The 23,753-nt window shown below is 42.6% G+C and overlaps 1 protein-coding gene across 3 annotated transcripts in view; it reads right to left on the bottom strand.

The window, feature by feature from the left end:
- The window catches only part of LOC106906866 (fibroblast growth factor 12-like), a 47,913-nt gene that overhangs the window by 12,885 nt on the left and 11,275 nt on the right, over nucleotides 1-23,753 (bottom strand). The window contains exons 1-3 of one of the 3 annotated variants that reach the window (XM_088011526.1): nucleotides 18,025-18,734; nucleotides 1,568-1,678; nucleotides 754-857 (exon numbers count right to left, since the gene is read on the bottom strand). In XM_088011526.1, coding sequence (XP_087867652.1) covers nucleotides 754-857; nucleotides 1,568-1,678; nucleotides 18,025-18,130 — 321 coding nt within the window. In that variant the 5' untranslated portion in view covers nucleotides 18,131-18,734. Of the gene's footprint in view, nucleotides 1-753; nucleotides 858-1,567; nucleotides 1,679-8,407; nucleotides 8,671-18,024; nucleotides 18,735-23,753 lie in introns of those variants that run through there. The other 2 variants (XM_088011529.1, XM_088011527.1) reach the window with 2 other exon arrangements.

Raw genomic sequence — 23,753 nt, forward strand, 5'->3', positions numbered from 1 at the left:
AGAGAGGAACTGGAGAAGGCCTGGAAGGTGAAGACCACAGTGGTGCCTGTGGTCATCGGGGCCCTCGGGGCAGTCACCCCCAAACTGGAGCAGTGGCTCAAACAGATCCCAGGAACAACATCAGACATCTCAGTCCAGAAATGTGCAGTTCTAGGCACAGCCAAGATACTGCGCAGAACCCTCAAGCTCCCAGGCCTCTGGTAGAGGACCCGAGCTCAGAGGATGAAAGAGACCACCCACGGAGGGTGAGAGGGGAATTTTTTTATATATATATATATACCTGAATATTTAATTAGATGTTTAATGTTTAGCTAAAGATTTAGATATGGGGTAAGTATTTAGTTAGCCAACTAAATATTTAGCTTACAATTTTGCTAAATAATTCAATACTTAATTTGAATCTAAATATGTATCTAGCTAGCTAAAAATTCAATTTCAGGCTCTATATTAATCTCGCTAACTCAATGTTTAGCAAATTATTTATCTTAGATGTTAAATATTTAGCAAGTTCGTTAACAAAATATTTAGCTTCTTACATATCTAGTTTCAAACTGTAACATTTATGAATGAATGAATATGAATGAATGCCATTGAAAAAATTAGCCATTTTCCCTCTTACTTTAGGCTAAATAACCCAAATTATTGCTAATTTTTGACTGTGTAATTTAGAAATGGCTCCCCTACTCCTTAATCCTTTACCTAGTCTGAATTTTTCCAGCATAATGAAAACATGGCATTGTTGAAGAGTCTTACAGATGTGTAGAGGAAGCCCTCGGCGTTCATGCCCACATAGAGCGCGGCCTTCACACCCTGGATGGCCACCACCCTCAGCCCCACGGGGATCAGGTTGAACAGAGCTGCAGGACGAGACAGAAACATGTTCAGAGACAGAAACATGTTCAGAGACAGAAACATGTTCAGAGACAGGAACACGTTGAGAGACTCGAACACTTTCAGAGACAGGAACACGTTGAGAGACACAAACACTTTCAGAGACAGGAACTCGTTCAGAGACACGAACATGTTCAGAGACAGAAACATGTTCAGAGACACGAACACGTTCAGAGACAGGAACTCGTTCAGAGACAGGAACACGTTCAGAGACAAACACGTTCAGAGACATGAACACAAATCCATCCTGCACATGAGTTAAATAAGACTTGCGCTGCCTCTGCTTCTGCAGCTCGCCTGCAGCTGAAAAATGCAGAGAAACAGAAGAAAAGAGCGAGGGACCGAGTGATGGGAGGTGATTTAATCCTGGGAGACTGAGAGCTGGCGTGTGGGTGAGGAGGATGAGGAGGAGGAGGAGGAAGAGGCCTGTGGCAATGCTGCTGCTAATCCTCCTTTATTTAACTCAGATGATCTGAGAGAAAACCAAAACATCTCCTCCTCTTCGTCTCCGTGTCCTCCTTTTCATCTGGTTTCCAGCAGCAGCTCTGATCTGCAGCAGGAACGCGGCTGGAAACATCCTGGAGATCAGCTTCCTGTGATCTGTGGCTCGGAGCCGCAGATCACAGGTGTTTCAGATATATTCCGGTGTTTCAGCAGGTCGCAGCCTGAAGCTTACTGTAGTCGCTGTTCTCGTCTTTGCAGCCACTGATGGTCCCATCGGGCAGCATCTGCAGGAAGAAGCCCTGCTCACTGTGGAGACGCGTCACGATGCCTTTCAGCTGCGGCTCTGCAACACAAACACACAAACACCAGGTCAGACCGGCGACTGCTTCCTCTCCTGCTTCCTCTCCTGCTTCCTCTTCTGTTTCCTCTCCTGCTTCCTCACCTGCTTCCTCTTCTGTTTCCTCTCCTGCTTCCTCACCTGCTTCCTCTCCTGCTTCCTCACCTGCTTCCTCACCTGCTTCCTCTCCTGCTTCCTCTCCTGCTTCCTCACCTGCTTCCTCTCCTGCTTCCTCTCCTGCTTCCTCACCTGCTTCCTCACCTGCTTCCTCACCTGCTTCCTCTCCTGCTTCCTCTCCTGCTTCCTCACCTGTTTCCTCTCCTGCTTCCTCTTCTGCTTCCTCACCTGGTCTGCTACACACTTAAATCCTCAGCTGGAGGTCTTATTGCAGCTTTCCTTTCCTTCACTACCACCTGATCTTCTGATCCAACCATCATCAAGCAGCCAGACTTTTCTCAAGTCTTAATCCACACCTGAAGCTCTTTATGTGTTTTCCAGGCACACAGTGCCGTTCCATAGCACAATCAGGTGTTTTGCAGCTGAATGGTTGCCATGGAGATATAAGGATTTCTCTAACATGAAAGAATCAAAGCAGCACTCCAGGTTTGTTTTTGATGAAGGAGTAATAAATATAACATGATGATTTTACATGGTGTTGCCTCTTTAGTGATTTTCTTCGGATCCAAACTCTGAGATCCTTTGGTGCATAGAGCACATGCGGCACAATTCAGCGAAAAAACAAACTGAGTCTTCTGGAGTTCATAGCTGACATCAGTTATCATGGGCCTGAACTGAACCTCTGAGGTCCTTTAGCTAAAGCTAGCATTAGCAAGGAGGTAAAAATGGCTCCAAATGAATCAGCAGAACGTTGCAGGAATCTGCAGCGACGTTTTATCCCACAACTTCTTGATTGATCAAAGAAAATGAAGTATGAGGGGTTAAAACAATTGAATGTTTCTGGGAATCTGAGAACAGATGAGGCAGCTTCCCTGTCCCACAGCATGATGCTTCCCCCACCGTGTGTCACTGTGGAGACGGCATTTTAACAGCAGCTTAACGACACGCTTCAGTTAAAGGTTAGTATCTAAGAAGAATCAAAAAACACAGTGGTTAGCACCGCTAACTAAAAGTTAGCGGTGCTAACCTTAAAGCACTAATCATAAACATTAGTTCAGCTAACACATTGTATCATCATGGTATTTAGTGGAAGCTAACGCTAAATGTAACCATGTTGTCACAAGGAAAACATGATTATGCTCTCACATCAATTCATAAATGTGAATTTTTCCATATTTGTTGATTTGACATCTGTGGTTGTTTGTTCATGTTAGTGTTGTATTCTTCTGTATATTTCATTGTTTGTTGTACAACTTCTGCCATCTTAACAAAGTCTCTTGGGGAAAAAAAGAGCAGAAACAAAACTGCTGCATAAACAAACTTCAAAATAAGAGCATGAGTATAAACGTCCAACTACTTGAAGAAATCGTTGAAGTCAATAACCAAAACTGCACCATAGATCTCAAACTTCATTCTCCTCAAAGTTAATTTGACCTTTAGAATCTATCTGGAAAAATTAAGTTAGTGAAAACTATGTAAGCTAAACTTTTTCAAAGTTAGCAAAATTAGTAATTAGTGAAAATGCAAAAAAAAATTTAAAAAAATAAATAAATAAAATAAAGTCCTCCCAGTAAAATCTCAACCAGTGTAAGGAGGTTCCATCCTGCTCACGCTGCTCCGTCTCTGATCTGTGAGCGGACCGAGGCTCCCCTGATGGTCCAGTTGGACCGCGTCCCTGCTGGACCGTCTGAGGAGGAGCAGGAGACAATGTGGGCCAGGAGGCCTCAAATAGACCAGGAGACACAGAGATGAATGTGGAGCAGCCGCTAACCTCCAGACAAGGCTGCTTCGTTAGCTGATTGGTTGCTGTGTTAGCTGCTTCGTTAGCTGCTTCTTTAGCTGACTGGTTAGAGGTTTCATTAGCCTCTCCATGAAACAACAGAAGCCTGAAAGCTGAGGAAGTCAGAGCAACTTTTGTCTTTCATCCGGAGAGCAAAGAGTGAAACAGGAATTTTGTTTGACTCCATCTGATGTTTGATTTGAGGATGAAAACAGGAAGAAAATGTTCCTCCTGCTAGACTACAGGATGAGTTCAGGGCTAAATGACCTTTGACCTTTTCATGTGTTCCTCTGCAGCTTGTTTGTGGTGTTGGCAGATCTGCCCTGATGTTAGCAGATCATGTTTCTGTTTCCTGACATGAATCATCTGCTAGCTGCTCACGCTGATTAGCATCAGCTCATCCAGAGGCGTTTTCTCCCCGCGCCGCTAAATTTAGACGGATTTCACACTTCCTAACTTCTGCAGCTGCAGAGAGAAGAAGAAGAATAAACACCTCATCACAAGGCGAGGCGACATGGAGCTGACTGAGGGCGACGCTCAGAACCGGACCAGAACCTCCCGACGCGCTGCGGGCTGACCAATCAGAGCACGCTTTACTGGAGGAGCGGTTTCCCCTAGACCAGTGGTTCTTAACCTTTTTTGGAGGTACCGAACCCCCCAGTTTCATATGCGCATTCACCGAACCCTCCCCCCGGAACAGAAAATAATTTGCGGTATTCTGATTTATTAATGTAATTATATTAGTTGTTGTATCACCACCCCCGAGCCACTAGAGGCAGTACCAACCCCGAAAAGATGTAACTAAGGAGCAGATTTAGACTATAGAATTTGGTAAAAAAGGTGAGCTTTACTGAAGTAATTAAAGACAGAAGTTCAAATCCATGCTGAGAGTGGAGCTCCTCCAATCAGTGCTCCTCCGCAGCTCTGATTGGCTCAGCAATGTAACGTGCTCCTCTGCAGCAGCTCTGATTGGCTCAGCAATGTAACGTGATCCTCTGCAGCAAGTGATGGCAAAGCGGGGCGTCATCACGACTTTACACAGTGTGTCTTTACCTCCGGCAGAGGCTCCGCCGAACCCCTTGAGACCGACTCACTGAACCCCTGGGGTTCGATCGAACCCAGGTTAAGAACCACTGCCCTAGACGTACAACGACTAGATGCTGCAGCAAACTGAGAGAAAACTCTTACTAACCCAAATGCATTCAACCATTCATCCAACTGTTCATCCATTCATCCATCACATCTTGGTGATTATCTGTTGTCTCCATTTTGAAGTTTCTGACCATCAAAAAGAAAATGGCGGCTGGTTGGGTTTATAGCTGAGTGTGCGATTGGTAATCTCGCCGTCCATTAGCCTAGCTAGCGCACCGTTAGCCACCTTTCACTCAAAATTGATGGTCTGGTTGGTGATCTTTAGCAGGTTTGCCTGGTTCGGTTTAATGTGATCGCTCTCTGAACGCTGCCTTTTCACAGAAAGCTGAACCAACTTTCCCGTCGAGTATAAAAGCCACCTGCTAGCTCGGCTGCACATGCTCAGTGCGAACTTATAAAAGCATGACTCAGCAGAGAGACCATGGAGTCTGACGGAGCGTCTTCTGGTCTAGAAACCTGTTTACAGCAGTTGATTAACTGAACGTGTTTTGAGACTTAACCCTTGTGCATGCGAGGACTGAGGCAAACGTAGTATGGCAAGCCATTGTAACATAAATTCGGTTTCGTCTGACTATCCAAAATTACATTCCAGATATCTAAAAATGCATTTTGACTAGACAAAACTACATTTTGACTATCCAGAATGGTAATTTAAGATATCTGTATTTACATTCTGACTAGTAAAAATAATAATTCAAGATATCTTCAATTACAGTTTGGCTAGTCAAAATTCCTTTCAAGATGTCTCAAATGACGTCACTGGATCTGTCATTTGACGGGACACATATCCGTAATTACGATTTAAGATATCTTCAACACAATTATGACTAGTCAAAATTACAATTTTAGATATCTGAATTAAGAATGACATGGAAGCACCTTTGAGGTGTCCATACAGTTGCCTGCAGGATTTTATGTTTCCTGCACAAAATTGTCAGTAAATGCCACAAATTAGAAAGAGCTCGACAATGTTGGAAATGCGGAGATAGAAAAACTTCATAAACTGTAAGACTGCTTCTGACATCTGCAAAGAACTTCCTGTTTATTCATTTCCAACGAACCGAATGCACTTAAAAGCAGCTTTAGTCAAACCATTTTCAACATGAAAGTGGCTCATTTTCAAACATCTTTTTTCGTTTTCTCTATTTTTCATTGTTTTATTAAACTTTCAAATTGCTACGCAAGTCAGGGACGTTTTGACTAAGCAGAATACTAATTCAAGATATCAGTAATGTCATTCTGACTAGTCGGAATGTAATTAGAGATACTTTAAATCGCTAAAACGTCTAGTCACAAAACAATTTGAGATATCTGGAATATAAGAGCGGTAAAACCGAATTTATGTTAAAACGGCTTGCCACAAATGTAGAGGTCTATGGAAAATGATACAGGTTTTATGTGTGTGGGGTCGGCTGGTCTCCATTTCGACATACACGGGTTAAAACAATAAAATAATATTCTTGCTAATTTATAATCAGGTGACTGAATGGAAAATGGTGGAAGCAGCCGTTTGTACAAATGAACAATTAGTTATTATCAGGCTCTGAAAAGTATTTCATTTTAATCCAAACATTTTTTGTTCTCACCTCTCATGCAGTCAGAAACCCTCGGCTCAGCAGTTTGGCTCTCAGAAGTCAGACTGCCGACCGGGTCTCCGGACTACAGGGACCCGGTTGGCCTGCTGACCGGGTCTCATGACTGCAGGGACCCGGTTGGCCTGCTGACCGGGTCTCCGGACTACAGGGACCCGGTTGGCCTGCTGACCGGGTCTCCGGACTGCAGGGACCCGGTTGGCCTGCTGACCGGGTCTCCGGACTGCAGGGACCCGGTTGGCCTGCTGACCGGGTCTCCGGACTGCAGGGACCCGGTTGGCCTGCTGACCGGGTCTCCGGACTGCAGGGACCCGGTTGGCCTGCTGACCGGGTCTCCGGACTGCAGGGACCCGGTCTGTCGGCCTGCTGACCGGGTCTCCGGACTACAGAGACCCGGTTGGCCTGCTGACCGGGTCTCCGGACTACAGGGACCCGGTCTGTCGGCCTGCTGACCGGGTCTCCGGACTACAGGGACCCGGTCTGTCGGCCTGCTGACCGGGTCTCCGGACTACAGAGACCCGGTTGGCCTGCTGACCGGGTCTCCGGACTACAGGGACCCGGTTGGCCTGCTGACCGGGTCTCCGGACTACAGGGACCCGGTCTGTCGGCCTGCTGACCGGGTCTCCGGACTACAGGGACCCGGTTGGCCTGCTGACCGGGTCTCCGGACTGCAGGGACCCGGTTGGCCTGCTGACCGGGTCTCCGGACTGCAGGGACCCGGTTGGCCTGCTGACCGGGTCTCCGGACTGCAGAAAGCGGCGCCGTTGCTCAGACGTGGAAACGCAGTAAACCGCTCAGAACCCAAAGGGGCGGAACCACAAAGTCCGAACCAAACCGGGTTCTGCAGCAGAACGCAGCCTCTTTCAGACCCGAACGCTAATAATGCTAAAAGGATTTTCTGAGCCTCCAGTGGGAAACCGAAGCTGGAATCAGCCTCATCAAATATTTACCACAGAAGAAGAAAGTTATGCAATACTACTGGCTGTTTTTAAGTTTTGCTGACGATCCGCCTGCCAGCAGCTTTATTTATTTAATACGCCAACATCAGTAGTTTTCCCTTCAGAGGAGATAAAACGAACATTTTCCTTCTGGGTTGGGTGGTAGCATTCATCTTTAGACGGACGGGTACCAGAACTGCATGATGGGTGAAACGCTCCCGCTAATGTGCGAATAACAGAGCTAATTTATCATTTAGTGATTTAGCCAACTTTTAAAATGTTTAGCGCACTAAATTCCCTCTATTCATTTTACAAATTAGCTTCCACTAAAATATGTTCATATAGTGCTTTAGCATTAGCGTCTGCTAAATATCATGTCGTTATTGTGCTTTTGTGTAACAGAACTAATGACTAATGCTTTAGGGTTACCGCAGCTAGCTTTTTAGACGAAGTAAATCCAGTTAATCTGAGGAGACAAGAGGAACATGGACTCCATGATCCTTTAGTTCCAGGAGTTATGGAGGAACGAGGCGGAAACCTTCAAGTTGTTGAGTGATTTAGTGTTTTTGGTGATGGGACCCATCAGGGTTAAGGATTGTCCAGTTGTTCCTCAAGTCTGGAAATACATAAGCGGATGAATGCTGGTGGGTCAGAGCAGATGGATCAGAGTTTCAGGCCAGATGACTTGATACTGGACTCATGGATGAGAACATCATGTTCTCTGGTTTAAACTCCTGAAGGTGGTTGAAGGAGAGTAGTCTGAGTATTTGGATCAGTTTAGCTTCCATCTTTGTTCTGGGTGCTAGCTAAAAAGGGATAGTGGTCAGGCTTTTAGCATTCTGCTTCATTAGGAACACAAGATAATGATGAGAAATGATCCAAACCTTATTAATTTAACGCATCTAAAACAGTAAACACCTGAACGACCAGCCTTTCACTTATCTTCACTTGTTCTCGTATCAACGTATGAATCCTCCAGCCATCGTCTGATGAGCCGTTGCCAGGGAGTCGATGCCCCCAAGAAACCCAAAAGGTAAAAGACAGAAATACCAAGAAAACACCAACAGGCCACCAAACGTCAGACTAGTTCATCCCAGATTCATCTACAGACGGTAAAAACTTGAGAGAACGTTCATAGATGCTGGGGAGCGCCCACCTGGTTTCCGGCGAACCGGCCGCTTCTTCCCGCTGCAGAATCGGACCTTGCTGAAGACGCTGAAGATGTGTCTCTCGCAGAGAGAGCGCGGGTCTTTGCTGGGGCTGGAGCGCTTCTTGTTGGTGGTGACCTTCTCGCTGTTGGACTCTCGTGCTTGGCGCTTCTGTCGGATCAGGGAGCTGGCGATGGCCGCCGCCATCTCCCCGAGGAGCCGGATCCCTCTGGGTCTGGATCTGTCTTCAGTCCGGGTTGGACCGCATGACCCCCAGGAGAACCGGGTTTAATGGCAACGGGGCTGACCCATGATCAGACTCAACAATGATCCTTCAGGTCCAGCTGCAGCCGCATTCCCGTCCTCACCGTGCGAAGGGTTCTGGCTGATCCGGCAGAGTTTGTAGGAGTTCAGCTTCACATGGTACAGGTCCGGTTCTGACCCACTTAGACAACACTGTTTGATCAGTTCCAGCTGGTTTTCCTCCCGTCACAGCAGGATAGAAACATCTGCACAACATTGACTCTGAAATAACCAGGAGAAAAATCCGCTTGATTTCAGAACCGCCTGAACGGGTCGCTCCAGCTGCAGCTCTTCAGCACTTTGCCTAAATTCTCTGGAGGAATCCGATCCTGAAACCCGGAATCAGGAGAATCTGATCCAGAAGCTGAGAGAGCAAACGGAGAGGCGTCTTCCTCCTGCCTCCTCTTCCTCTGCTGCTTGTGAAGAGCAGCAGAGAGGGAGAGGAAGCAGCGAGCCGCCGTCAGCGCTCGCCGGCGAGAGACGGAGTGATGGAGGGATGGAGGAGGAGGAGGAGGAAGAGGTGTGGAAGAAGCTCCTAAAAATATTCCGCCTGATGTTTCATGTTGCTCCCACATCGGACCACTCCACCTTCATCCTGATGCTGCGTTCACGCTCCTCTTCCTCAGTCCCACCTGACGTTAAAATCCAGTCGGAGCGGGAAACCTCGGATCGCCCGTCCAAACGGCAGGAATAATTTAAACGACAGGAAGTTGATGCCATTAAAGTGGAGACAGAAGATAAGAGCTCTGATGTTTGGGAACAAGCAGCTTCGTTTCACCTCACTGAAGAGGAACACAGTTTTAAAATTTGATGTTGAATGAGAAAACTCGTTTCAAGCTGCTAATATTACAAAAACTTTAGAAAAAAAAACTTTAACATTTGATAAATTTCCACCAGCTTTCCTCTCATTTTAAGTTTGAATTTTACTCTATAAAATTATGCAGAAAAGGCAGCGAGCTTTCATCCTGATGAAGAGAAATAGCAAAATAAAACAAAAATCAAATAAAAACTGGTGTTATTAAATCTATAATTAAAAAAATCCATTATTGTTTTACTATTTATAGTTAAATATAAGAAGCCAGTGGTGGACACAGCTGGCTAAAACGTTAGCTGCGCTACCCTGAAACACAAATCATAAATGCTAATGCTAAAGCACTACATGAAACACCAACACGGTATTTAGCAGAAGCTAATGCTAACGCATTATGCACGTTAAAGTGCACCAATTTAATTATGACATTTTAATCTACATGTTATATAACAGCTTTAAATATTATATTTATGTTTATATCTAATTCTCTACTGTCCATGTTGATTTTGTTCCTGTAGGTCTCCTGTGTTAAATAAAGTTATTGGAGAAAGAAAAGAGGGAAAGTGAGGAGAGGAAATGGAAGTCTTCACCACTTCAAAATAAAAGTATGAATACAAAAGCCTAACTACTTAAAGAATTATTACCGGTCGTTACACCAAAACTTCAACACAGATGTTGAACTTTAATCAACTGAAAGTTTACAAAAAGCAAAGTACATTAGCGCTTTATAATTTATCCCAATAAATTAACTTACTGGAAGCTAAGTAAGCTAACCGCTATCGATAACCAGCGGGGAAAGCAGAATGCAGCGTGAACTCGGGGACCCAGCAGCTAAAACCTGATCTGCTGCTCCGCCTGGATCCTGATGATCATCTGATCTCAGAGTCGGCGGCGCCTCAGGGCGCAACAACCAAATCCGGGATCCATTCCTGCTACTTTACATCAGGCTAACGCGAACCATGAAGAGCTAAATCTACCATCCGCCTAATGGCTGCTGAAGTTGAGGAAGAGGAGGTGAGGAATCTATGTGAGTGGACGCCCAATTATCAGCGAAGAGCTCGTTACACAACCCAATTATCAGATGAGTCACCGACACGCCGTCCTCCTGATCCCAGGAGCGTTTCAGGGTCAGAAAATTTAGCAGGGAAAAGACACAGTGATTTTGTCAGGCGGTCCAGAGTTCTGGAGGAAACGCAGTTCCCTTTAACGTTCATCTCCCGGATTTCTGAAGGTTTAAATCGATTTCATTAGGGATTTAGATGATTTTCACTCAGATTCCTGACTGTGACAGCAAAGCTTTAAAAAATAAAGTTAGCGAGAACATAGTCGAGTTACGAAAACTATGTTGAAAAAGCTAAGCTAATATAAAGCTAAGTTAATTTAGTTATGATACTTTAAGATAAACTATGTTTAGCAAAGACAAAACATGATACAAGTCAGCCTTAGACAAATAAAATAAGATAAAATAAAATGGACAAAGCTAAAATTTCTTAACCCTCTATGGCATGACTTTTTGTTTTTTTGGGGAAAAAATATTTTCCTGCATTCTTTGGGAGCTTGTTGGTCCCTAATTACATATCAATCATAAAATCGGACCCTGACACCTCCCGGAACCAGATTTGGGTTTGTTGCCTCAGGGCAACATTGCGCTACAAGGGGTCTAAAACGGCAAGTTTTCTACAGTGATTATGAGAAATGAAATACAAATCAAACAAAAACTATATTCATAAAAAACTTTTTTTTGGACAAAAATAAATCAGACATGGTTCCAACTCACCAAATATAAAATAAACAACTAACTTTCATAAATGAATGGTACATTTGCACAAATTACTAAAACGAGCATTTGTGTGTTTGTACATGTGTATGCTTGGCAGAGTTAGAATCACTAAGGATGTTGAAATCAGTCTTTTTCCCCATTATATGTTAAACACCAGGAAGGAATTGCTTGCTGATGTGAAAAAAACTGTGTATCACATTTTTGGCACCTGATTATTGGTGTACCTGGGAATCACCATCTGTTTATCTGATTATCTATGGGTGTAGCGACCAAATTCACATCAGTGACAGGACTTAGGGCTGCAGGTTCTTTTTTTTATAAGAGTTTGTAGATCTGATTTTTTGTTAGAATTTGAGCCAAGCAAAGGACAACATTTCCATCAGCTCCCATATCTGGTAGATTTGGTGGTGGTACGGCTCGCCCTGTGTAGGTTGTAAGGATCACCATCTACTCCAGTCATGCAAAGTTCCCTCCAGACCCATATTTTTGGGTTTGGCAGGTATTGCTTCAGTCTGTGCCTGCCTTGGAATGGGGCCATTTGTTCATTGATGACCAGCTTATCACTCTTTGGGACTGAAGTCAGTTTTGAGGATAAACAAACAATGAAATAATGGTTGTACGGTGGATCCTCATGTCTTCATTGGGAATGACCCCAGCTTATGAACCATGCACATTATATACTAAATTAGCTTAAGCTAAATTAACTAAACTAAATTAATTTAGCTTAATTTAGTTAGCTTAGACAAGCTAACTAAATTAAGCTCAAGATCGATTTAAAAAATCTAATTAGGATAAGCTAAATTAAGCTGTGGTAAGCTAAGCTAAACTAAGCTGTGGTAAGCTAAGCTAAATTAAACTAAGATAAATTAATCTCAGACTAATCAAACTGGCTAATCTAACTTAAAATAAGCCCTGCTAACATAAGCCTAGCTAGCGAAAGCCAAGATAGCCTAAGATTAGCTAAACTGAGCTAAGATAAACTAAGGCAAGCTAAACTAAGCTGTGTTAACGCAAGATAATCAAAGCGAGTCAAGCAAAGACATGATAAGCTAAGCTAAACTAGGAGAATTTAAGCTTTGAATAAAAAAAAAAATAGCAGCTAAAATGAGCCAATCAGTCCCACGCAGAGCTAAAATAGCCCAACTAAGATAAGCATCTTGGATTTTAAGAGCATAGAAAAAAAAGGTTTTCTCCCTGGTGTGAAACTGTTTTCTGTGTGGATGTTTTTACTGAGGGGGAAATGATCTAAGTGGATCCGTATTTACTTCTGATCCATTCTGGACCAATGGGAGCCCCTGGCTGGGTCATGTGACCTGCTGAGCCACAACGAGGCGTCAGTGAACGCACCGTCACGCTGAATGTAGGCCTGCCGAGCGGAACCAGGTCAGGTTCTGTAATTACTGACGAGTATTTGTGTCCTGGTACCTGCGCTCAGGGACCCAGAGGAGGAAGAGGAGCCATCTTCATCATCCGTGATGAGCAGCAGGTGATGATGATGATGGTGGTGGTCAGCGAGGCTACCTGCCCAGTTTAACCAGTATGGAGGTCTGACTGGAGGAGTCTGCAACTGGTTCTGGTTCTGCTGATAAACGGTCCGATAACTTCACATATCTGAGACTGAAGAACAGAAGATCCAACGGAGCCGAATAAGCAGAGTGTGTGTGTGTGTGTGTGTCTCTGTGTGTGTGTGTGTCTGCGTGTGTGTGTATCTGCATGTGTGTGTGTGTCTGTGTGTGTGAGTTCTGTTTTCAGATATGTTTCCGGATCAATAAACTAAATGCCACATCAGAGGACAGCAGAATGTCATCAGGACACTGGAATGATGACAGAACCAGGAGAGCGCCGGGCTCTGAGTGGTACCAGTACTCTGAACACACACACAGAGACACACACACACACGCTCTGGTTCTGAAGGAGTTCTGATCTCCACTTTTGATTTTCCTTGGTCTGAATTCTCTCTGGATTTCATCTGAATTCACGTCCCAGTTGTGTCTGAGCTTCACCTCTCCTGTCTGGTTCCGGCTCGGTTCTGCTGAGTTCTGGGTTAATTTGAATTTCAGCTCAAATCTGACCAAACTTCTCCTGAATTAAAGCTAAATTGTGGATCAAATTCAGACTCAGGCTGCGTTCCCGCCAGCCCAGTTTAGTCGCTTTAACCCGACTCCAGTCCATTTGCCTATAAAGTCCGATTCGGTTGGTGAGGTGTGAACGCTAACTGACTTCTGACCTCTGACCTCTGGTCTTCCAAACCTCGGTCTGGGTTCAGTTGAAGTGATCTCTGGTTCAGTTTGAATGTGAAAGCCAAGCGGACTGGAGAGACCTCTCCAAAAGCTGGAAGTGGACTACAGCGCAGGGCATTCTGGGTAAAAGCAACCAAAGCTAACGTGCTAGCCTAGCACTAGCAGCAGAAATGTCTCCTGGTCTTTAGCCTAAAGAGAAATCCTCCAACACTAAAATCTGACGCCTCCATCTTGTTTCCATCTGGTGAAGAAGGAAGTTGCTCTCAGCGTCTTCAGACGTTTTTGTGTCGTTTCCTTCAGTGGTTCTTGGTGCAGCGCCCCCACAGGCCAGGAGGGGAACAGGTTGGTTTGACTCAGAGCCACAGCAGCTGGAGGTGGAGCAGATGTTCTGGATCCAGTAGAACTGGGTCGACTGGACCATCAAGAGGGAAACAGAATGAACTCTGGTGAAACTCTGATAAAACATTCAGCTGCAGCTGAATGTTTAATTACAGATTTATTTCACCAGAACCAACAAATCTGGTTCCGGTTCAGATAGATTTTTTTATTTGCTGTTTGGTAAAACTTCAGTCTGGTCCCAAAAATAAGAACTTTTAACAAACAATTAACAAAAATGCAAGTTGAACGTTTAAAACTGGACATATTTTCCGAGAACACGAACCGTGATTGACAGAGAGAAGCTCTGGTTCTGAGTCATGATGATCCAAACCAAACACCCGCTGCTCAGTAGCTGCAGCTCCACTCCATCTATTGTCCCGCCGCTCTTTGTTTCACAACAGGAATATATTTTTGGATCAAACTCCCCCAGTTTCTGCTGCGGCACGAATAAAACCTGACCCAGCTGGGTTGGGCCGGGCCTGAGCAGCGCAGCGTTTATCCTCAGGTTCGCTCATTTTAGGAAGGCTTTTACTTTGAAATATAAGAGAGAAGATTTAGTTACATAACTTTGAAGCAGCGGTTTTTTATGATCTGGGTTCTTCTCAAGGTAATCAGAATGTAAACATAAATATTTAAAACTAACAGAAAAGTGAAAATGAAGCGGAAGAGCTTCGGTGTCATGTCACTGGAAGCATGCTGCCATCTGCTGGTGGTTCACCGGGACTGCAGGTCAGTTTGTGAGTTTTTACCTCAACTCTGCAGTTCGTAGCATTATGAAATTTTAATGATAAAATTAAAGATGTTTTTTAAAATGCTGCATTTTCAGTCTGTTAATATGCTACAGCAGCACATGTCTGTGTTTAACTTTACAAAGTTCATGTCCTCATTTCCCATCCTACTGACCGCTTTTCACATTCTGGCATTTTCTGACAACTTTGTTCAGGAAATCTAAAATTCTGCAGGCGACTGTATGAACAGCCCAGTGGCAATTACACATAATAATTTCTAATTCTACTAGTCAGAATATTAAATTATCATTCAGGATACTCAAAATGTAACTGAGACTAACTAAAACTTATTTTTAGGTATCTAAAATGTAATTACAGGCTGTCAGACCAAAGCAATTTTATGTTAAAACAGCCTGGCCAGATATAATATTTACAACCAGAGCTTCAAAAATCTGAGCTAATTATGCAGGAAGATGCAGGAACATAATATCTTACCAAAGATTTTTTCCTAGATTTTAGTTATATCTTAGTCCACTTGAAATAAGACAAACCTAACTTTAAAGTAAGACATGTGAGCTTGTTTTAAGTAAATAATTCCTTGATATTGATGAAAAAGTTCTAGTTCCACTTGCAGATTATTTTACTTGTAGTAAGACATTTTTCTCACATTAAAATGTGAGAAAAATGTCACATTTTTCTCACTTTGAAGCAGCGGGTTGAATCACTGGGTTGCTAAAAGCTACCCAATGATTGTAATTTTGCTTTATTTCAAATACCTGGTAGAATTTTGTGTTTTTCAGTGCTGATTTTCTCTCCAGCATTGCCACAAAGAGGTGATTATGGTGTTTCTGGTTGCGTCTGAATGATTTAGTGCAATCATGTGAAAACGTGCAGTGAACATCTGCACAGCTGCTGCTGAATGTTTGATGCTGAATCTTTAATTCAACAGATTCAGTCTCTGTAAAATTCATGATCCTGAGAACCAGAGAGCTTCTGAACCTCCACGCTCACAGGAAGCCATCAGCGACCCGATCGCTTTCCAGAACCACTACCTTTGGTTTAACCTGGCATATCCTGACGTTACAGAGTGTCTTTAAACGCAACATGACTCAGTTTGACGCCAGCCTTGTTTTCTGAGCTTCTTCACTATGAAGTTACCCAATATAAACCCTGAACCGTAAACATGAGATCCTGATAGATCAGATGAAATGCACAGCTGCTCTGACAGAAATACATAAAGCTGGAAATGCAACCGAGATGCTCCGGTCATGTGTTTTAATAAACTTTAAAAAAGATGAGCCAGGCCTAAGAAACATCTCCAACAGACATGAGCAAACATGCCTAAGTTAAAGTTTTATGACTTTACTGTTGACACAAATATCATATACATGGCAAATAAAACAAAATTCACCTCCATTAAAAACTAGATTGAATTTACTCCATGAGTTAAAATGGATCAAACTCAAGGTTAGCTTATCCTTTTGTAGCTAACGGCTATCTGGGAATCATTTTGTTGGAGCTAGCATCATTACAGCTACTTTCTCATGAATTTAAATCAAGAAAACACAACTAGTTGTGTTTGGCTAACAGCAACAGAGGCTAATAATCCGATTTAAAATGTTTTTTTGTTTTTTTTGCTGAGGTGTCACTGTTCTGAGGTTAAAAATTGTTTTGTTTTGGTAGAATTAAGTGGATAAAATAAAATAAAAACATTCCTGCCAATGATGAGATAGAAGGACTGAAACTGAGAGAAAAGCAGCAAAAGTACAAAAGAAATCCTGAAAAATCGTTGATGAAAGTCACCTTGAAAGGTCAGAGTTCAGCTGCGTGATTCATGTTTGATCATCCACTCTGTTTATTTGTGGTGCAAGCGATGCGTGATTAATCAGGGGAGTTAAAGGAGCTAAAGCTGGAAGTGAAAATCACAGGCTGCAGATTAACGTCTCTGCTTTTAGTTTCCAGTGGAAGCCTGGACTCCAACAATTCCAGTTTAATAATAACGCAGGAAAGTTTCCTGAGTCGCGAGTTTCCACTCAGTCTCACTGGAAGTCTGTTTATATGTAAAGAGATATGTGTGACATGAGAGGAGTGGGACCCTGAGAGCAGATCGGACGCAGATATTTATAATCCAGAAGCCTCTGAAGGGAGGCAAGGAGGAAGAGGAGGAGGAAGAGGAGCTGCTGCACTACAGTATCTACTACACTGCATATTTTTAGACAAATTCACACTCTTATGAAGTGTTTCGCAGAAAAATGCTATTTCTGTTAATGCTAAATAGTTTTTAACAACAAAAGTAATCCAGATCATGCTTCATAAACCAGATAATTCTGCAAAACAGAAATAAAAGAACCTTAAAAATATCAAATTAAATATTAGTTTTTGTGTTAAGTATGGAAATATAAATGGAACCAAAAGAAAAATTTATATTATTGATTCGAATTAGCTCATTTCAAATACATTCACATTCATACACATTTAGATAACTATATGTTTGATAAAGAAACAGGCAGAAGTATAAACTTATGTGACCCTCTTGCTTCTATTTGTCTTATTTTATAGATAATTATTTAAGAAAGGGGGGAAATCAATTAAAAAACACAAAATAATAGCATTTTTGTTTTACAATTTAGGTTTTAAATATAATATTTTTTTGTATTTTAATTTAGCAAGAAACAAATATTAAGAAAATAATAAATACACCAAGAAATAATTTCACTGTGTTGTCATCTTAAAAGTGAAATTAAAATTAGATTTTTTTTGTTGCATTCATGCTTGTTATTAAAAATGTTAATTATTGTTTATTGTCTATTTCTGTATTAGTTTTGTTTTTTGTTGCTTTCTTCAACATTTTGTGTTTTTGATTGAAAATGAAATAATAGTAATAATAATAATAATAATAATAATAATAATAATCAAAGAAAACACCTGTTAGACCTTTAACCGTACACTCTGAACCCTTACCCTAACCTCCAACCCAAAACAGCATTTCCCTGCATGGGGACCAAGAAAATGTCCCCACAAGCAGCAGTGGCCCCCACAGCCTTCATTGTAGACAGAGATGGGTCCCCACAAGGATATAAAAACCCGGTTCACACACACACACACACACACACACACACACACACACACTGTTGATTTGAATGCTTTTCTTCTTTTGCATAGGGTTGCTTTGCATCAGACAGCAATGCAGCCAGGTGCACAAAGTCTCAAACGGCTCCCAACATCTGGATCAGCTTCGGCTGTTCTGACTTTGTTTACACCGAGCGCGTTGACCCAGATGGTTCTGGAAGCTCTCTGTCTGAACTGGACCTGGTTCTGGTTCATCCCAGCTGCAGCGCGTTTATTTCGGGTACGAGGCAAACTGGCCCATCTCTGATGGACTCACCCTGCTGACTGCTCTCCTTGTGGACATGGCCCTTCTCCTCATTCTCCTCTTCCTCTTTACTCTTCCTCAGCAACAGGCGTCGGAACAGGCTGCAGTAGCGGGTCATGGTGCGCCGACCCAACCCGTATGGTCTGTTCAGGTTGGACGCCTCTCAGTAAACAGAGTGAAACTTACACATGAGACTGGGAAGCCCACAGACTGGGCTGTACTGGGCCGGACTGAATCCCAGGAAGAGGCTCAGGTTACTGCGGCTCGGGTTACTGTGTGTAAAAACACCAACACCTCTCTGGTTCTGATCAAGTTGCTAAATCTGACCTTCTAAAATTAATGCTGGACACATAAAAGGACAACAGGAGACAGGACACCAGCAGGGGGCGGCAGAGAGCAACGGGACACCAGCAGGGGGTGGCAGAGAGCAACGGGACACCAGCAGGGGGCGGCAGAGAGCAACGGGACACCAGCAGGGGGCGGCAGAGAACAACGGGACTCTGCTGCATCCAGAGGAGGCACGACACGGAAAGCTTCTGCTGGTTCTGATCAACAGAACTGCAGTGGTGTCCAGTGTCTTAGTTTTTGGTTGCCTAGCAACAACCTGCTCAGTAACTTGCGCAGTAGCAGTTTCAAGTTTCCTCAAAATTGCTTAAAAACATGGAGAGAAAACTGGATAAAAGGGAAAAGATCATGCCACCAGTTTGGCAGGATTTCAGATATTTAAAACAACAAACTAATCAATAATTACTGATATTGAGTGATATGAAACGTTTATATCAAGGTAAGTTATTCAGCCATGTTGTCCAACACTGACACCCCATGGCCAACCCATCCCTAAAACACAAACAGCTAGAAATAGAAATAAATCGGTCGTCCATCTCGACCCAGTTTTATTATCGATATGTTTCAAACATCGTCCGATACCGATGTTAGTCCCGATATATCGCACATCTCCAGAAGAAACAAGCAAAACGCTGCTCAGAGGCTAAGACGTGTTTGATTCTGAAAACTGTTTAAATAATTTCAGTTTTTTTTAGAGCTGCTCAACGTTCAGGAAACTGAAATTGAATTATTTATTTGTATATTTTTTAATATTGTAAAATAAATGAAAACTATGCAGAATGTGCCACTTTTATGTGATTAATCATCAGAATTAATCAACTACTAAAATAGTTTGTTGCTGCCATTAACTAATATATACTACCTTTATGATGGTGTTGTAGTTTCATTGTTTTGTATTTATTGTTTGTATTGATTCTATTATTTGTATTTATTTGCAAAATTTGTGAACCTAAGTCATTTAAATAATTTTGTGTCACCTTTGTTTGTTTTTAGCGTTGCAGGGACAACAGATGAAAAATATAATTTTGACTAATTCTGGATCTTTTACAGAATTGTTTATTAATGTGCATTTAAATTAATTGTTTTATTCTGAATACCTATGAATAATTTGAGAAACAGGGCATAACAAAGGAGGAGTGTTTAAAATACAAACATTATATATTTACATTTTCTAATTATGACGACTAGTTTTAGCTTCACTAAAGGAATGCTGCTGTTGCATTTTAAGCAAAACAAACGATGATTTTCTTGAAAAACGAACTGAATTATTTGTTTATTTGCATCATTAATGTATTTCAAAGATTGCATGAAAAGATTTGAGGTTAAATAAAAAATCTACAGAATGTGTCAGAATAATTGGTTATTAAAATAATTATTTGTTGCAGCCCTGAACTAATAATATGGAACTAATATCTGTTTGATTCGCCATATTTCTGAATAATGTGACAAATAGAGTGTAACGCAGGAGGAACGTATTCATGTATTAACTATTTTATGGTATAGATTTTTACATTTTATGTCAATGTGAGGTTCATCCAGATGTGGAGCATCTCTGAATCATTTACTGAACCCTGACCCGATAACGAGGTTCTGGATGAAACCAGAGACGGCTTGGCTCACGTGAAAAACATTTTCCGTCCGGCTCTTCATCCTCCTCCTCCTCCTCAGCTGCAGGTGAGCAGCAGCTGCTCAAACACTCTGCTGTCTTTGTTCTGCTGTTTGTGTCTCTGCAGCCTCATGTTGCTCCTGCAGTGAGTTCTCGGTGCGGCCAGCAGGGGGCGCACGGCGGCAGCGGCATCAGGGCGTGACAGGGAGGAAGAGGAGCAGCAGTGAAGGACACTCTGCTGCATCCAAAGGAGGCACGTCGGGGAAAGCTTCTGCTTCTGCTGGTTCTGATCAACAGTTCTCCAGATTTTCTCTCAACTTCTTCACTGCAGAACCAGAACATTGTTTAAAAATAAACAGAAAGTTTATTTGTAAAACGAGCAGAATTATAAATATTCATAAATGTATCAAATTAAACGCAAAAAACTCAATGAGAAATAATTAGCTGAAAGAAGTGAAGCTGAATTCATTTCTATCTTTTGTCTCTTCCACCTATCAGAGGAGGCCCCGGTCCAGGAGGGAAACTGTCGCCATAGCAACGCCCTCCGGCTCCTCCTTTAGTCTCCCCACCGGTAAACGTTCCCAAACAGTTAGATGTGTCTCTCCTGGAAGCAAGAGAACAGATCAGCAAGCTTCTTTCAGCCAGCTGACTGGCAGTGTGCAGCACTAGGTGTGGGAGGGGCAGCTTTCAATCAGCTGGAGAAAATCCTGGTAACTAAAACACTGTGATGGGTCGTTGGCACATTCTGCTAATTGTGAAGGTAGTTTTTCTTTAGCTTTAGCTAGCTAGCTAGTTAAAATTTCCAGTTAAATTCCTGTTTGCAAACAGTCAGTTGAATAACGTCTGGGTCGAAGTTTTGGTTACTGACTGTTCAGAATTCTTCATAGTTACATGTTTACATACATGCTATTATTTTGAAAAAACACCGGTTCTATCTCACAGGAAATGCAGAAAACATCTAATGATGTTTTTTCTGTACCCAGAATGCATTGCTGCAGTTCTACAAGAAGCTGATGTCCAACTGCTTTCTGACTGGTCAGTTAGCCAAAATCAGCAACAACAAAACTGAAACCATGAGTGAAAGAGCTGATCCTGAAACGCAGACGGTCCAGGACCCTCATGATCCTGTTGAGGGTCATGAACTCTGTTGTCACAAATGTTGTGTTATTGAAACATGGTGGAATTTAGCTGTTTAAAATTTGTTTCTGATAACTACCTTGATGGTAATGCTTTAGCATTAGCTTTTTAACATTAGCTTCTGCTAAGTAGCACATTGGTATAGTGCATTAACTGCTGGTAAATACCTTGTTGGTAGCTATTTCACTTTAGCTTCCTCTAAATACTATGTTGGTTTAGGGCTTTAGCATTAGCATAGCCAATGTTTATGATTCGTGCTTTAGGGTTGGCGCAGCTAAATTTTTACTTGGCAGTGTGAAACTGCCAATCGCTACATGCTAGCTCACATCAGAGCCAGAGAGATTCGTCGTCTCCATGACAACACCCTGAGATGAACAAACCGGACCCGGATTAGTCCAACCGAACCAGGAAGTTCAGGCAACAGCATAAAAAGCAGATGGAGAACAAAGACTGTGTTTCCAGTTGCCACAGCAACAGTGAGGACTGTGGTCAGAGCCGCAGCAGAAGGTCAGAGGGTTTACATTAAGTTCATTTTTCAGCAGGAAGTCAGTACCTGCAGACAGGAAGTGGAACAATCTGGGTTAGGATCAGCCTGACGAGCTTTCAGCTGGACTTTTAGGGTGGAGACGGATGGACAGTCAGTCAGTGATTCAGTCAGTGAATCAGTTAAGTGAATCAATGATTCAGTCAGTCAGTTAGTGAATCAGTTAATGAATCAGTGATTCAGTCAGTCAGTGATTCAGTTAGTGAATCAGTGATTCAGTCAGTGAATCAGTTAAGTGAATCAATGATTCAGTCAGTCAGTTAGTGAATCAGTTAGTGAATCAGTGATTCAGTCAGTCAGTGATTCAGTTAGTGAATCAGTTAGTGAATCAGTTAATGAATCAGTGATTCAGTCAGTGAATCAGTTAAGTGAATCAGTGATTCAGTCAGTCAGTGATTCAGTCAGTGAATCAGTTAATGAATCAGTGATTCAGTCAGTCAGTCAGTGATTCAGTTAGTGAATCAGTGATTCAGTCAGTGAATCAGTTAAGTGAATCAGTGATTCAGTCAGTCAGTGATTCAGTCAGTCAGTCAGTCGGTTTGGTTCTGAAGCGGTCCAGTAACCGGCGGCTCGCCCTCCAGGCTCTGATCATTCCCAGAACCGGATCATGAATTATGGAGAAGCTCTTGTGACTCCGTCTCTTTAAGGTTAGCGTCGCTCGCTCTCTGACCGCCTCTCTCTGCCTCTGACACACACTGTCTCCATGGCAACGCTCTTAAAGGGCCACGCCACCCTGTGTCGTCCAGCCGGTGACTGCTGAGGCTCCATCAGTCTGCAGCTGATCCATCTACAGGCATTGAAATACTGCGACATGATTGGCTGATTCGCCGGTTATCTAACAGTCTTTATGAGTTAGGGAGGGAGGGAGGAAAGAGGGAAGGAAGGAAGGAATCAAAGAAGGAAGGAAGGATTTTCCATATTATCATTTAAATCCCGTCAGGAAGGTTAGCGTTAATAAAAATATAGTCCAAGTATTTTCTCCTGTAGACGAGGATGTTTGTCAGAGGAATAAATGAAAGCGCAGCAGCTAATTTAGCGTTTCCAGAGTCTGTCAGCACTTTGTGTTGATGAGTTTCTCTGCAGCGGCGGATTCGCTCCAGAGACGCGTCCTGTTCGCTTCCTGGCCTCATAAAGTCTGTCTCTGGGAGAAAGCGTCGGCTCGGCCTGGATCTGGGGAAACGAGTCTGTTCTGCCACGTCCCGGTTGTTTCTGGGCCGTTTCTGCGCTAACGGTCCAGACTGACTGCTGCTGCTGGAACCGTGGAGAGGTTTTCATTATTTAGAGTCACTTTGTGCTTCACAGAGACGAATGTTTACTTTAATATGACAAACTAAGCTAACCGAGCTAAACTGCTGAGTCAGGCCCATTGTCTCCACCCAGAAGAAAAGCAACATTATGGATGGATGTTCCTCTCACTAATGGACTCTGACTCTATTAGGACAGTCGGTAATATTCCCTATCTGAAGCATTAGGAGGGATTAGCGAACATTAGCCTCTCTGTATGAATCTGAACGCTTTATTTACTCTGCTGCGGTTCGTCTGTCTGAAGGTTTTCTGCTGGTTTGAAATGTGAAAATTCTTCGTTTTCATCGTTCAGTGAGAGATTTAGAAGATCTGACAAGTTTTCTGTTAAAACGGTGAAGCGTTTCTGGTTCTGGTGTGACTGATGGACATCATGAGGAGGGTCTGTTGGTGTACAGGAATATTCTGGAAGGATGTGGAAAACTGTTCCCAACTAAAAATCTGAACATTATTTTCGCAGTTAAGGTTTGTAAGTGATGCAGAACTATATGGTTAACGTTTTTAATTATTTAAGGTAAATTTAATATTCACACCTCCAAACAATTTCAATTATAGGACTAACTGTTAAAATTAAGTTTAAATGCTAAACAACTTTATTCAACTGAAAGATTTACAAAACAGCAAAGCTACAAAACAGTTTAATAAAGATTAGAGCTTAAAATTTATCTGGAAAATGTATTTAGGTGAAGCTAAGTGTGCTAAATGTTTTCAAAGCTAGCTAAAGCACAGAATAAAATATTAGCTCCACTATTAGCAACTGGATCAAGCAATGTGAAGATGGTACATAGCTATAAGTCAATTAAATAA

The sequence above is a fragment of the Poecilia mexicana genome, unplaced genomic scaffold (genome assembly GCF_051168715.1).
Source record: "Poecilia mexicana isolate PSO_F unplaced genomic scaffold, ASM5116871v1 scaffold_13, whole genome shotgun sequence".
In the NCBI taxonomy this organism is placed as follows: Eukaryota; Metazoa; Chordata; class Actinopteri; order Cyprinodontiformes; family Poeciliidae; genus Poecilia; species Poecilia mexicana.